The sequence below is a fragment of the Arvicola amphibius genome, chromosome 12, assembly GCF_903992535.2.
Source record: "Arvicola amphibius chromosome 12, mArvAmp1.2, whole genome shotgun sequence".
Taxonomy (NCBI): Eukaryota; Metazoa; Chordata; class Mammalia; order Rodentia; family Cricetidae; genus Arvicola; species Arvicola amphibius.
Genome location: NC_052058.2, coordinates 46628853 through 46644784, shown reverse-complemented (window position 1 = coordinate 46644784; position 15932 = coordinate 46628853). Strand labels below are relative to the sequence as shown.

The 15932-nt window shown below is 43.6% G+C and overlaps 1 protein-coding gene across 1 annotated transcript; it reads left to right on the top strand.

The window, feature by feature from the left end:
- Positions 1 to 427: 427 nt before the first annotated feature.
- Positions 428 to 13988, top strand: Sntn (sentan, cilia apical structure protein). The gene is given in 6 exon segments (XM_042054015.1): positions 428 to 496; positions 2189 to 2306; positions 2309 to 2357; positions 5949 to 5983; positions 11329 to 11468; positions 13797 to 13988. Coding segments are annotated over 6 exon segments (570 nt in total). The 3' UTR covers positions 13956 to 13988.
- Positions 13989 to 15932: the final 1944 nt, after the last annotated feature.

Below are 15932 nucleotides of genomic sequence, written 5' to 3'. Positions count from 1 at the left end.
GGTGGGCTTAGACAGTGAAAGGCACAGGTTCAGATCAGAGTAGCGGAAAGGTCATTCCAGCCCCTCCCTGCCTCACTTCCATTTCAGAGGTGGCTGCTTCCATCCAACAGCAGCCTGTCACGTGGTCTCTGCACACAGTTCTCCCCAGGCTCCACAATACTGGCCCCCATGGGGACAGAGAGTGGCAGCAGCTTCCTGTGCTCCTGGGTCTCCAGGGTCCTTTCCCTTCCCATGCAGCATCCTTTGATGAACGTCTCTGGCACCATCTCAGTCAGAACCTGCATCTTGCCAGGACGCTAATGATAAAACCATCCCCCGCATCACCCTCTTGGGAAGTATTATTTATTGATTTCCCTTCCTGTATCAGACAGTGTTAAGTGCTTCCCCTACAAGAAGCTGCCCAACTTCAACAATAGTGCCATAAGGAATGTGCTGTTTTACAGATGAGAAGTCAGACTTCACAGTTTGGAATGTCTTAGCTCAGAAAACACAAGCTGTAAGTGGCAGAATTGGGACGAGAAGCCAGCTCCTTCGACCTTAAATCCTACTCTGAACATTACGAGCAGCTCTCAGTGGTGCGCATCAGAACGGCCTGAGCTGTTCCTTCAAGATCCAGATCCCGAAATCCTACTCAAGGTGCCTTGCCAAGAAAAGAAGCTCTAAGCAGGTCTAGCTTTTAGGTTTTTGAATCAGGGTCCCACTATGCAACCCAAGCTAGGTGGGGAAAAAAATTATGTCCTTTGGGAAATCCCACATCACCTGCCTGGGCAATTAAAGTGCTAACTCTACAGGTACCACCACGACGGGCCTAACTCTGAGGCTTTAACCTGAGCAGTGAAATTGGCTGGGTGTCAGTCCGGGATCACAGGAGCAGTGTGGAGGAACTGGCCACCTACAGGACGGGCTGGCAGTGAAACAGCCCAGCGTGGGCAATTGCAATCAGTGCAGCTAAGCAAATTCTCCCTTCTGCTTCCCAGATTGCATGAAAACTGTTAAGGCTGTTAGTGAAAAGTTAGCAGGAGAAGAGGAAAGGGGAACCCATGGAAAGAAGCAGGCATGGGGGCTTCCTTAAGTACTTCCCATATAAACAGGAGGAACTGAGTTTGACTCTCCACCTCCAGTGTTAAAAAGTTGGGCCACAGATGTATGTGCCTATAATCTCAAAGCTTTGGTCAGACAGCTTATGAGTCCCAGGCTCACTGAGAGACCCTGCTTCAAAAAGTAAAGTGTAGAACGGACAGCAATCAAGAAAGACCCTCAAAGTTGACCGCTGGCTTACACACACAAACACACACACACACACACACACACGCACTTTTAAAAAAGAAGCAGGCAATAGAAGTATGGCGTGGTGATACAAAGACACAGCAGTGGGAAACCAGCATCTTAAGGCCCAAGAGCGTCCTGGATGAGGACTCTTATAGCTTTTCTTATTGTTTCTTCCCATCGCCTCATTTGTGACTTCTAGCAATTACTGAATATGTAATTAGACTCAGTCTGAATTAGACTCGTGCAATTGCAGTGGTGCATCCCCAGGCCCTCATAGAAAGAGCGCTAAGACTACCAGGAACCAAGCAGTCTTTCTTGCGTTCTCTCACTTCTCTCTAAGGCTGCGCTCACTGAAACTGGGGTGATCTTTCCAGAATGCGAACCTAGCTTCACTCACCTTATGACTGAGTGCCCCTTATTTTGACTTGGGTGCAGCATTCTCCACTGGGGTCTGCAGGTCTCTGCATAGCCTAGCCAGCATTCTTCCCTACAGCTTCCATGCAATCTGACCTTCATACTCCTCTGTTCTGGAGACCACACAGGCGATGTCACCGTGTCGCCTCCAACAAAGACCACTTGTCTTGCACCTAGATAATGTCTACCCATCCTCAAGTGTCACTTCCTGAAGGATGCTCCTCCTGAGGCATTGACTGACCTCTTGGCACCCACCTTTCTTAGGACAGCTCCTTACAACTATCACACTTTGCACACTTTACTGATTGATGTTAGTCATTCTGGTAAACACACGGAGATGAGGATTGTGCCCCCAGAACTCTGCATAGAACCTGGCCCACCACAGACACTCAAATCACTCAATTGTTGACTAAGCATATGAATGATTTAATGTCTACGTACGGTAACACTGGGGCAAAGTTTTTAAAGTGTCATTGTGTGGTTGCCAAGGAATGAATGACAATAGCAACAGCGAGCAGGTGATTGTTGCTTAGGAGGGCTGAAGCATAACAAGGGAAGCAGGAAGAAGGGAGGCTGTGTGCACAGCACCCAGGACCACACAATCCACTTGGAGGAGAGTCCAGGCTTCCTGAAGCCCCAACATCCCCTCTAACGCCCAGCAACATGCCTAAAAGGTCAGTGGCGCTTGGGTATCCTTTACTGAGTTTCAGTGAACTTATAGATGTATTTAGAACCTATTTATATCCGTATTTAGGGAGCCACAATATTGAAAAAAATTTCTATCACCACCCAAGTCCAGATTGAAATTAAAATGGAGAAACAGAGAGAACAAACTTGAAACTTTGCCGGTGAACTGAAAAGATGACGTTAACGCAAAGATCTTTGATTACCTCTCGAGAAATATTTGCAGGTTAAACTTGGTGCTGATTTCTACTGTACAGCACAGTCTTCTACATTATTGATGATGGGGGAATGTGCTCACAGTATCCAGATGTGCAAACTGGGTCCAGCAAGTGAAAAAGGCTCTTTTCCATGGAGTCCCATTGACGATGCCAACTTTACCTCCCAAAGCAGTTTGGGAACACTTAACAAGGGCATGGCACTCTGCCAGACAAGAGGTAGGAGGTGTGGGGGTAAACTGCAGAGCTCTGGCTCATCAGGGTCTTCACGTACTAACGGAGGAGACAGAAAATCAATCAGAGTGAGAAAAACTAACACGTGCCATGTGGCAAGAGCACATTTTGAAACATGAAAAGATGGCACCTCTTCTGTCCTGCAGAAGCATCATCAAGGTGCAGAGGTTTGGGGAATCAGGAGTAACTCGCAAAGAAGAGCTTCAAGGTCCTACCACATCGTAGAGGCAGGCAGTTAGCTCCTGAACGAGAAAAGTAAAATCCCCCACTAATAATAATAATAATAATAATAATAATAATAATAATAATAATCCTTCTACTAGTTAATGCCAAACCCAGATTTGAAACACCAAGCTTCCTTCTAAGGAGGTGCCAACACTACTCTGGTCTTGACCATATTCTATAGTTCTTTTGTGTTTCCCCAGCCATTTGGGGCTGGGAGTGGGAAATCATGCAAATTTTGATTTACTGTTTATAAAGTAGTTCTCCTCTTCTTGCCTCCCATGAAGCTGCAGTTGACCTACTTCAGATTAGCCCAAATGCTTATCTGCTCCATAATGCCCACCCTCTTTGCTTTCTAAGGCTTGAAGTCTCAGTGTTCTCTGGTCCCAATCCTCGACTTCAGCCTCACCCTCCTCACTGTCTCCTGTCTCTAGTTTCCAACTATGTGCAGAGTTCTTCCATCCAGTCTTGATCTCCCTTACTTCAGGGCCTCAATACAGTGCTCTCTTCGCCAGAAACCTTTCTCCTGCTCTTTTACTGATTTCGGCTGGTCAGTCCATTACCCTGCCAGTAGACAAGGCTAGCCATTCTCTTTATATGTATTTCTGTTGTTCTGCGCTGCATTGCCTGTTTGATATCTGTACTGTGTACTAGACACGAAGCTACAAGAGACCATGTCTCCACCACCCACCAATGCAACTCATTTCTGCGTTAGGCAGGCAGCCTAGATAGCTAGAGCAAGGGCGGGTAAAGACAGCATTCTATAACTGTTCTATAAGCGAGAATTTATTTGTTCCCTTTTTCATCTAAGTGGAGTTCCAGGTTTGTGACGGCTTCGCTCCTCGTAGCCACATAGGAACACGGAATGAGGGAAGCTCCACCATCTACAATGGTCTCCCCATGCTAGGAAGTTCTTTGACCTTCCATAGAAGCTCGCAGTAAAGTCTTCTCTTTGTCCCTTTCCCAGTTGAAGGAACTTGCGTCACGGGGCTGTATAATAGCCAGGACTGCGTGGCTGTGTGAGCTATAGTCAGCCATAGACATACACTGTTATACTCTGTGGGAAGTACTTAAGTAGACACACCGATACCTGTCTCGGGATATTGGGGTCCTTTGGGTACCAGCCCCTTAGGCCCCTTCAGGGTCTGGATAGGACGCTCTGCTGGTGAGGGAACTGACCGAGAAAGATCTGAGGGTGAAATGTACTCTCCACCACGTGCTTTTTTTTGCACCCCTTTCTTTAGTGTTGGGCTCTGCTGCAAGAGTTTCCTGTTTGTGGACAAATGAAATCCACAGTTCTGCAGCTCTGGCCACGTACAAGCCTAGAATTGTTTAGGGTCAGAGAAACAGATAAAATTTACACAAAGCAGTAGCTGTCAGCCTCCAAGAACTTCTTAAAGGAGAGAGAGAGAGAGAGAGAGAGAGAGAGAGAGAGAGAGAGGGAGAGAGAGAGGGGGGAGAGAGAGAGAGACAGAGAGAGAGAGAGACAGAGACAGAGAGAGAGAGAGAGAGAGACAGAGACAGAGAGACAGAGACAGAGAGAGAGACAGAGACAGACAGAGAGAGAGAGACAGAGAGAATGAATAGATATCATTAGGGAAATCCAGGAGGAGATTACATGTGCTTTGTTATTTTCTTAAATGTGACTAGGTAAATAAGCTAAAAGTTACAATCAGTAAAAATCAGGAGCAAGGCAAGAATCATCTTTTCCTCAGTCGGCTGCTTTTTCCCCAGCAGGTGGAGGGCTTGTCGGGTAACTAGGCAATGTACGTAAACAAACAGAGGAAGCATGCGACCTTTGGTTAGTGTTAGCACTTTCGCTAAATGTTAACTGGCTAAAGGGAACCTTTTGACTTCTAAGGATTACACCCGATGCTATCTCTCAGGATCAAATACAAGCTGTAAATTTCTTGCTTCACTAGACTGAGATAAAAATAAGTACAAAGAGTTAAGGATTTGTTTTAAGGTTAATGTGAGATTAGCTTGGGCAGCACTTCCCTATCCGCTGGGAGAGCGAATCCAGGACATATTGTTCTCTATCTTTCTGAAAGCCATGGCTCAACAACTTCAGACATGCCATACTTCTAGTCCTTGGGCATCTGTGAATGTCTCAGTTGAGGTCTCTGCCTGAATGCTAACACTGACCAACTGTCTACCAAAGGAGATTAGTACAGGGAGGCAGACTTCTAAGTTTATACAAGGAGCTGGGTGAGAGAGTAAGGGGGATTTCTTTCTTGCCAGAGACACGCACTGCTGACGGAAGTCATCCAATACACCAATGCATAGCGGAAATTGTGCCCAGTAGACATAAGCACGCTGTAGTGCTGTAGGAAGAATATAATGTGAGAGAAAGAGATCTTCCCACGAGAAATCAGCCATGAGGAGAGCTAACACAGTCAGAAGGCCATATACCTCACTGCCTTGCTAAATAAAGTCTGTCTCCATGAGACATAAATCTCTCATAGGTTGACCTCTGAAGTACTTGCTGATATGGCATAATTCTGCAGTCCACAGCATTAGGGTTTCTATTATTATTAGGAGCAACTCTTATAAAGGAAAACATTTAATTGGCGTGGCTTACAGTTCAGAGATTTAGTCCATTATCATTAAGGCAGACCTGATGCTAGATCCTACAGGCAACAGGAAGTGAACTGAACTAGGTATAGCTTGAGCATAAGAGACCTCAAAGACTGCCCCCACCGTGGTATAAATCCTCTAGCAAGGCCACGCCTCCTAATAGTGCCACTCTCTGAGTCCATGGGGGCTAATTACATTTGAACCGCCACAATACCCCAACAGAAGAAGCAGAGAACATCTAGTAAAAACAATCATTTTAAATCATGTGTCATTTTATGCAGAGATCAGTGTCCAAACTCTAAAAACTCACTGTTCCCTTTATTTTATTTGCAGTGTTTCAATATCTAAACAACTGGCTTCAATAAAAGGTAAGGCATGGAATGGTTAAAATGTGTGTGTGTGTGTGTGTGTGTGTGTGTGTCCATGTCCTGCTATATAACAGCAGGCCAAGAGTTACAATTAACAGGATCAAGAATGCCTGAGATGTGAGAAACTTCTGGATAAATCATGAAATGTCTATGAAACTCTTTCTCTCTCTTTGGCATTTAAACTTGAACACTTTGAGTGTTTAGGGGGCAGCAATATAGGGTAAGAACATATGTGTACTTAATACCAAGGTGGTAAAGTATTAGGGAAATTGTTGACTTGGGAAGTAAGGAATAGGGTCTTCCTAACTATCAGTACTGCCTACACTATCCATATGGGCTTGGGCAGATGTGTGTTCTACAAGCCTCCATCTTTTCACTTGCAAAAGCAACTTATATGGGGAGAAATTCTAGAACGAGATGATTCTTAGCCCTCGTGGTGTTGAGAGTGGTGTTTCTATGCTACTAACTTTTGGGGAAATCGCCAAACCCAGTGCTTAATGTTTAGTGTCCCAAGACAAGTGTGGGAAAATGACTGAGGTTGTCAGTTCAGTTTAACACACATATTGCGTATGTTCTGAGTCCCACAACATACCAGGACCTGAAGAAGACTGTAAAAGTAATTGCAATGTTGTCACTGACCGCCGCAAACATACAGCCCGGACCTGCTCTATCCCACATGGTAGGTACCAGCCATAGAGAGCAGTGATTAACTTGAATAGAGATTTTAAAACTGAAAGAAACTGATAAATAGGAGTTATAAAATCTCTTATGAGCTTAGTATTAACTACCTGTTGAAAATTTTAATATATTGAGTTGAGTAATATATATTATTAAAATCAATTTCACCCTTTTCTTTTCAGTCTTTTTAATTTGTCTCTGGGAAAGTTTTAAATTAAGACTGTGGTTTGCAGTGTATCCATCTCTTTGGGCAACCGTGATCTAAAAGGCAACTGAGATGATATAGTGTTTCAAGTGTGACAATTATAAAAGTTTATGGTTAGGGAATAAGAGAAATGAAACAGAGGGACCCGTTGCGGCTTCTGAGGGTTTGGGGAAGAGTCCTGAAGAATACATACAGCTGTCTGAAAAGCGATACTTGGAGGCAGTGGGCGTTCGAGAAAAGAGCCAGTTTGGCTTTCTGACTCTGGGTAAATTACTTAATCTCCTCATGCTTCGGTTTCCTCATCTGTAATCTGGGCCTACCTCAAAGGATGGACACAAGCGCTAAGTGAGTTGCATCACATCCATTCCCCAGGGAGGAGCATCCAATGCTGCGACCTCCAAGACGTCAGCATTGCTCTGACATCCGTCATCAGTGTTCCAGGCCCAGCACAGATGCTGGGTGTTACATACTTGTGAGATACAGAAAGTAAGAATGAATGGCACACAGTTCAAAATTCATTCCAATGGGCTATGAAAGAGAAGAGGGTAACACGGAGCAGTCTGGAAGAACTACCTTTCAGACATCCCCATCCCCGAATCCCAAAGACGAGAGCCAATGAAAGATGCCAAAACAGCAACCTTTGCTTTTCGTACGCCCTTTCAATATGCTTCACATATTAAATCTCAAGACTGTAGAAAGCAGACAGGAAAATGTTAGGCGGCAACCTCCTGGTTTATTAAGGAAGAAGCAAACTGTAAAGACAGGGCATGAAAAAGCCTCAGAAAAATATCATCAGTGTCTTTAGGACAAACAATTCTTCGCTATCTTCTATTTTAAATATTCCTAGTTCTGTTTTTTGCCATGAACATATGCTAGCTTACCGTTGGGAGAAAGATGCAGGCGGGCTGTCTTTCAAGAGAGGTAGGATAAGAATGTGAAGTCGGATAGTCCAGATGGAGTGCCATTCAGAGAACAGCCAGACTTGAACTCCACCAGGGCTGGGAAATGCCTCGCTTGCACAACCAGCTTGGATAACCTTGCAAAAGAAGCTGATATTTCTGTCAGCTTTCAGACAAATCCTTAAGCCTTTCACACCTCATCTCTTCGTGATTTTTACGATTCTTAATCTCTCCAAGTATAGGTCTCCAATGTGTAAAACTAAGGCACAAATATTACCCGCCCCTGTGGGTTTGAGGAAGCATTAAGTAAGATGATATTTGAAAGGTACCTGGAACATACATAGTAACAAAGGAAGGTGCCTGACATTATTAACAGACTCACTCAGAGCCTGAGAATTACCCCTTCCTCATCAGACTGGCATATCCAGTATATATACCACTACCTCCTGTCCTTCAAGAACAGCCTCAGACCCAGAAAAGCTCTTCCTACACCATAGCCAGCTAGTCTTGATTACTGATGAATAAATCTATCAGTCCAAATTATTCATGTATTTTTTTCTAAAGAATTAATGTGTTTTATCCAGGCAACTACCTCTTTAAAACAAGACTGTGTTTACATAGAATTCATTCTTGAGCCTATTAAATGTGAGGTTAATGTTATTAAAAATGGAGCAAGCTGAGAGAGAGTACCACTGCATGTATGCACATGGGTTGTATGATCTTTTGCTTGTATTCTGACAAAGAAAGCTTGCCTGGAGATCAGAGGGTGGAGTTAGCCACTAGAGAACCATAGAGGCCAGGCAGTGGAGGCACACACCTTTAATCCCAGTACATGGGAGGCTGGCACCTTCAATCCCAGGACCAGGTAGATAGAGTCAGGAATATAAGGCAGGTAGAGATAGGATCACCCCCATTCAGTCTGAGGATTTGTAGAGACGGGAGGCCCCATTTGGTCTGAGATTTCATGGTGGCTGGCTGCTCAGCTTTTCTGATATTTCTACTTTTATCCTCGATATCTGCCTCCGGGTTCTTATTGTTAAGATTAATTTGGATTGCGCTTCACACATGGGCATGCACAAACATATGGGCAGACAGATCAGGAGTTACAAGAAATATGCCCATCCCCCAGTGTTTAATGAGCAGTACATGTTAGACACTTGAGGAGGTAGAAACATGGGCTCCTGGCAGCGGCAGGGGTTGGGGGAAGAGATGCTTAGTGAAGGGGTAAATAAAAGAGCACAGACTAGAGGGGCACCTTCCAAGACTGTCATCCTAGGAAAGTTGGCATGTTGGATCTGGATAAGCAGACGCTACAAGCAGAAAGCACAACTCACAAGAGCACAAAATTGATAACCTATAGCCAAGTGGGAGTCCAAGGAGTAAAAAGTTAAAATAAGTTTTACGGCCATTCACTCAAAAAATTTTTTTGCAAGCCCCCTGCTTTGTGTTTGGTGCCCTCGAAAGTGTTACAGATTCAATGGGAAGCAAAACACACACACAGTTCCCTGAGTACCTCAGCTCGTGTATTTGGCATTTCCAATCCCAGCTCCTTCATTTACTAGTAGCCAGCCGTGAGCAAGGTCCTAACTGTTCTTCACCGATGAAATGATAGAGTCAGGGAGAAGCCTAGCGTTCGTGGATTTGGAAAGTCAACACAGACTGGCAAGGGTTGTCAAAAAGTAAAGACAGCGGTTTTCCTCCCACGGGTCTTTAGTGCAATCTGTATTAAAATTCCAGCAAGGTTTCTGAAGACAGACAAGATTATTCTAAGCCTTATCTGGAAAGAAAAGGCCCCAGAATAAGCAAATAATGGCCTAGAATAACCAAAGAGGTATCGACAAAGGGTGAAGCAACGAGAGCCACTCTCCATTGGTGAGACGCTGTGGTTACAGAGACTGTGCAGTTTCTCCACGTCTCCTACTCCCTGCCGCCGATTTGTAGGATTATTTCCTGTGCTGCTGAGCTCAATTCCGGAAAGTTCTCAGCTGAGAAGGTCCATGCCTTTAATCCCAACACCAGGGAGGCAAAAGCAGGTGGATCTCTGATTTCAAAGTCAGTCTGGTCTACAGAATGAGCTCCAGAACAGCCAGGGCTGCACATTGAACGTGTCTTTATAAAAATAGCCCTCATGTATGCCTGAATCTTGAAGCCTTCTGCCTGTTTTTCTCTATGTTTGGGTCTTACGTTAAGGTCTTTGATGTCTCTGATTTTTTTTTCTCTGCCCTGTGGGTTTTTCCCTTCTTTTCTTTTTATGTGAATGGGTTTTATTTTTTTTTCCTGCATGTGTCTATATATCATGTGTATATCTGATGCCCGTGGAAGCCAGAAAAGAGTGTTAGAGGCCTTGGACCTGAATTTATAGGCAGTTGTGAGCATCCTTAGTCGTGGGGACACAAGTAAAAGACAGACTGAGATATTACTAACACCGCCCAGCAGTGGGTACCGTGAAAACAACGACAAAGCCAGACGCTGGAAAGATAGACAAAAAAAGCTAGACTTTTTATGCATTACTAAATATATGAAAGCCAAGTGCATAGGTATAGACATATGTATTCTCATGATTATTATTTATTTGTCTATTAAATCATAAGATACCTATGAGCAGAGATCACATCTAATCTTGTCACCTCAGTGTGCTGACCCTCCGTCTAACTGAGCATTCTTTGAATCCCTGATGGCTGCATATTGTCTGAGCTGAATGCTGTGAGATTTCCTCTCTCTTTGTCTTACTCATCCACTCAACATCACTGGCCAGCCCTACTGTGCAGCAGACATTGCTGCTGGTATCCTGAACGTAGGGAGAAAAACAAAGATGTGGCCTCTGTCTTCACTTAGAGCGTTGTCTCATTAGAGAGAAAGGTAAACATGCCATAGCTGGAAGGGTGATTGTTTTATCCTTGTAGATGCACCGGTGACTAAGGCCAAATGGTTCCCATTGCCTCTCTCTGTGTGCCTCGGGCACTGCCCCTGGGAAGGAAAGAATTAGCACTGCCCTCTCCACCACTGATCCCAAATCAAAGAAACTAACCAAAACATCATGGTGTTTGAGAAGCAGGCATGATGTAGCTGCTATTACCTTAGAGGTTACCCAGACATCATTCTCCTTTATTATATTCACGTAAAATGATGTCATATCTAACACATGATAGAAACTGCACAAGAGTAGGACTTGAAATCTTTACACGTGATATCTATAATACCAAAAGCTAAGCTCAACACACAGTAGGTGCTTGGTAACTATTTGGTGAATAGTTGAGGTTACATCTCAGAAAACCAAGGCTTAGTGATGTAAGGGGCTTTCCCTAGGGCAAGCACGTGGCAAGCAGGTGTCAAATCTTAGCCTAACTCCAACTCAAAAGCTACAAAAGGAACTTTCATTCCGTATTGTTTAAAGATACAAAATCAGATAGCCCCAAATTCAACTCTAAGAAAGGGCAATGGCCACACTGACTTACACATTGCAAGCTTCTTGCGCACTGTTCCCGTGGAAGACACAGCCCTGTGTCTGCACAGAGCATCTTATTCCTCTTCTGAGCCCTCACTCTTCATTTCTTCTCACACAGCTTTGAAGAAAGGCTCAGACCTGGAGAAAGCCATGGCTACCGTAGCTCTGATTTTCAGGAACTCTTCTGACCCTGACGGCAAGGTTGGGAGAGCCACTGCCAAAAATCTGCTGCAAACCCAACTTAGGAATTTCACAGAGGTAAGAGAATTAGCCAGCACGAATAAGCAAAACTCACACCAAACAGCAAAGAAATCCAGCCCCAGGATGCCATCATTCTATTTCAATCAATAAACGTTTACTGAGCTTCTCCTGTATGTAAGCTGTCTGCTGGATTTGATGAACAAGCTAACATGTAGGCACTGTGGCCTATGGCTGCAGTTTCAGCTGAGTACAGGGTATGGTGAAACTGGAAAACACTGGAACCATGTTAGGGTGAGAAACCAAAGAACGGATTCTGAACATTAAAAAACAGGTGATATTGGAAGTATGAGCAACAGTTAGCTATTATTTTAATTTTTCTGATGGTTTCTACAGTTGGCTAACCTGCTGTCATGTGTATATGCTTATACTATGAGCAATACTGACCCATGGAAATGTTATAAGAAATCAAGAAGGCTACATCCAAGCCTAAACCACCAATATTTACTCACAGGCATAACAAAATATGTCTAAAAGTTGTCTATAAGTTTCTAGTATGCTCTGAGATATTAAAAGGATAATAACTATTGTATATATGTTGGTTTTAGCATACAAAATCATATAAGATACTATCAAAGTGTCTCTCAGGAGTGTGACTGTGTGCAAGTGTGCATGCATGGTACAACATGCAAAAGGAAAAAAACTGGAGAGATCTTTAGAGGTAGCTGGGTAAGCAAAACATTTGCTGCACAAGCGTGAGGACCTGAGTTCAAATCCCGGGAATGCAAATAAAGCCAGGAACAATAGCACACATATGTAATCCCAGCACTCCTAGAATGAGATGGGAGGTGGAGACAGGAGAGTCCCAGGAAGCTCTCTGGCCAGTTATCCTGGTGTACAAGAGACCCTGATTCAGACAAGGTGGATTATACATAAGGATGAACACCTGCAGTTGTCCTCTGACTTCTAAATGCACACTGTCTTCTCAGCCTTCCTAATGTTACGGCCCTTCAATATAGTAACTCATCTGGTGGTGACTCCCAACCATAAAATTATTTTCATTGCTTCTTCATAACTGTAATTTTGCCACTATTATTAATTGTAACATAAATTGCTGTGTTTTCCAATGGTCTTAGATGACCCCCATAAAAAGGTCATTTGACCTCAAAAGAGGTTGTGACCCACAGGTTGAGAGCTGCCACTCTAAACTCTTTGTGGAGCTCTCTGGCAAACGATGAGGTACCCTTTTTGCTAAGTCTAGGTCCTAAAGAGAAAGCTACCTTTCTCATAAGCTAAGCACAATGCCCAGTGACCACTTTCGCCAGTAAGATACAACAGAACCAACACCGAGGAGCACTCCAAGAAGATACAAAAAGAAGATGATTGGTTAAACCCTTGAGGGACCAGTGCCTAGCCAGCTCTCTGGTCCTTCACCATGCAGAACTGAGGGAGAGGACAGGCCTGCATGCTTCAGTGACCTTTCGGAAAACTGGTAAGTTCCACAAGGAAAGTGCTTTCATTGAACTGTGACCCTTTCCAAGCAGTACTCTGCTTTCCTTCAGCACGTGGGTCAAGAGCTCCTTCAGCTCGAGCTGAAGATGTGACCTGTGGGGTCAGCCAGCCTAGAGCAACAAGAGTGACTTAGACTCAAAGAAATACGTCACCATTCCAAAACTGTCTCAAACATTCCTGGGATTTTTGCAGCCACTGCATGGAGAAGCATTTTGGTTAAACTGAATTCACACACAGCTCTGTATCAGAGCGACTCCAATGACCTCTGTGTGCTTAATGTCAGATTTCCCAGCTGTTGTTAGAAGCATCTGAAACTGAAAATGCTCTCCACTTAAATGCTGTTCAGATGTTTTGCTACAATCCGAGCATGACAGCTATAAGCTTGGTTATGACTGACACTCAGACTAACCGCTGAATAATCGCACGAAGCAATGTGCTTTCTTCTAGCACATTCTATCCCGTATTTCTGAATAAGCTCACAGTCCAGGGAATGCATGAAAGGTACCTCCTTAAATTATATATTTAAGATCTGAAAACATAGGAAGTTCTGTGTCTAAAGAAAGGCCGAACAACTTATTGGTTAAGTATGGCTCTGGAATCAGGCAGGTAAGGCCACAAATCTTGGCTTCACAGCAAATGTTGCTTATTCTGAGGCAAATTACTTACTTCTCTGATGTTACACCCATAGCTGGGGTGTAGTAAATATCCATTAAGATCACTGTGTGGATTGTCAGAGACAAGTCATGAAGGATTTTGCACAGTGATTACGAGGTGGTACTGGCCATGCTCATGTTAGTAACATGCTTAGTTTTCATTACCATCTCTAAATATAAAGTTTACACACAGGATAAAAATTCACTTATTCTCTATTCTCAGAGAGAAGAAACCAAGCCAAAGTATCAAGACATTCTTTCTGAGCTTGATGAACACGCCGAAAACAAACTGGACTTTGAGGACTTCGTGATCCTGCTCCTGAGCCTCATCATTGTGTCTGATCTGCTGCAAAGTATACTGAGTGCAGAAGTCATGAAATAAACAACTAATTATGTGAATGAGCAAAATGATCATGAAAGCAAGTGTCACAAGATGGAAGATGTTCCTGTCTAATTCGGAACGAGTATGGGAGGGTTCACATTGGTTATATTCGTTCAGCGTAGCGCCAAACATTTCAACACTCTTCAGAAATGTTTAAATAATATGATTTGTGACATGAAAAATTGGATACCACTTCTGTTGAGTGAGTAGCGACTTAGAGAATTTTCTACTGAATGTGGAATCATGTTATCAGTGTGATCCCCAATTACATATTCATTGATCATGTGATGATATTTGTGAGCATTTACTTGATAAAATTGTTTAAAATACAATAACTAATGGCCAAACAACCTCTTCCCTTTCTCGTGTCTGCATAATTGCAGAAGAAGAAATAGCCATGCAACAATAACTTTTGTGTCTGTGTATGCAGGTGTGTGTGTCTGTGTGTGTGTGTGTGTGTGTGTGTGTGTGTGTGCATTTGTGTGCAGACAACTGTACAAGTACATATGGAAACAAGAGGCCAATCTCCAGTGTTGTTTCCCCAAGTGATGCTTACCCTAACCTTTTTAGCTTTCATTGGCCTGGGGCTCTGCGGGAGGCTAAACTAGCTAATCAGTGATTCCCCAGGGAGTCATCTGTCACTGCCTTCCCAGTGCTGAAGTATCCCCCTGTTCAGCTTTTATAGGCCGGTCCTAGGGATCAAATGTAGACCCTCATGCTTACATAGAAACCGCTTCACCAACCAAGCCATCTTCCTAGCTCTGAACAACTGTTTGATCAGTTTAAGACACACTATAGCTATAAGTGAGATAAGGGTTACAGAATGCTAACAGATTTGTTCAAAGATCAAATCCTTCTTGACCTATAAAAGAAAAAAAAACATGGTGAGTGTTGCCAAGGTCTGAGTCGGAAGTGAGATTGTCTACAAACAGGCACATGGGAGATCTTATGTGGAAGACAATGATCCCTATCTTGTTCATGGTGGTAGTTATATGAATGAATGCATGCATTTGTCAAACTCTTTTCTTGGGGGGGAGGGTTTTGAGACAGGGTTTCTCTGTAGCTTTGGAGCCTGTCCTGGAACTAGCTCTTGTAGCCTAGGCTGCCCTCGAACTCACAGGGATCCACCTGCCTCTGCCTCACAAGTGCTGGGATTAAAGGCATGCACCACCACCGCCCGGCTACATTTGTCAAACTCTTAAAATGTTACACTAAAATGGATAAATTATATTGTATGTGATTATGAATTATGCCTAAATAAACATGGCATTCAGAAACCTACCAGGCATGGTAGTGCACACTTATAATCACAGCACTTGAGCACAGAAAAATCAAGAATTCAAGGCAAGTCTTGACTGTAACACATAAGACTATAAGTCGGGCAGTGGTGGTGCATGTCTTTAATCCCAGCACTCAGGACCCAAGGCAGAGGCAGGTGAATATCTGTGAGTTCAAGGCCAGCCTGGTCTACAGAGTGAGTGCCAGGACAGGCTCCATAGCTATACAGAGAAACACTGTCTCAAAACAACCTATCACTAAAAAACAACCAAGCAAATAAACAAAGGAGACTACACATACATACATACACATACACTTCAGCAGCTGTGTAATTTGACTGTTTTTTTTATCAACATGTTGTAACACACTTTAACATTATGTTCTAAAGAGGTCATACTCCAAGGAGACACACATTATCTATGACTGCCTCTTATATTCTTGCCTTGAAATTACACACATGCATATAAACATATGTACACAACACACACACACATACACACACACACACACACACACATGTCATACCTGAATCTCTAAGATGGATTCTCAAAAGAGCTTTGATTCACGTGTAAGGAGTGCCGGCCTCCAAGGCATCAGTTCAGTAGGCAGTAGCAGGTATCCAAGTTTCCTCAGTACACTGGGCAGCAGGCAAAACACAAGCCTACCTTGACCATGTGTCCTCACACGTGCTTTTATCTT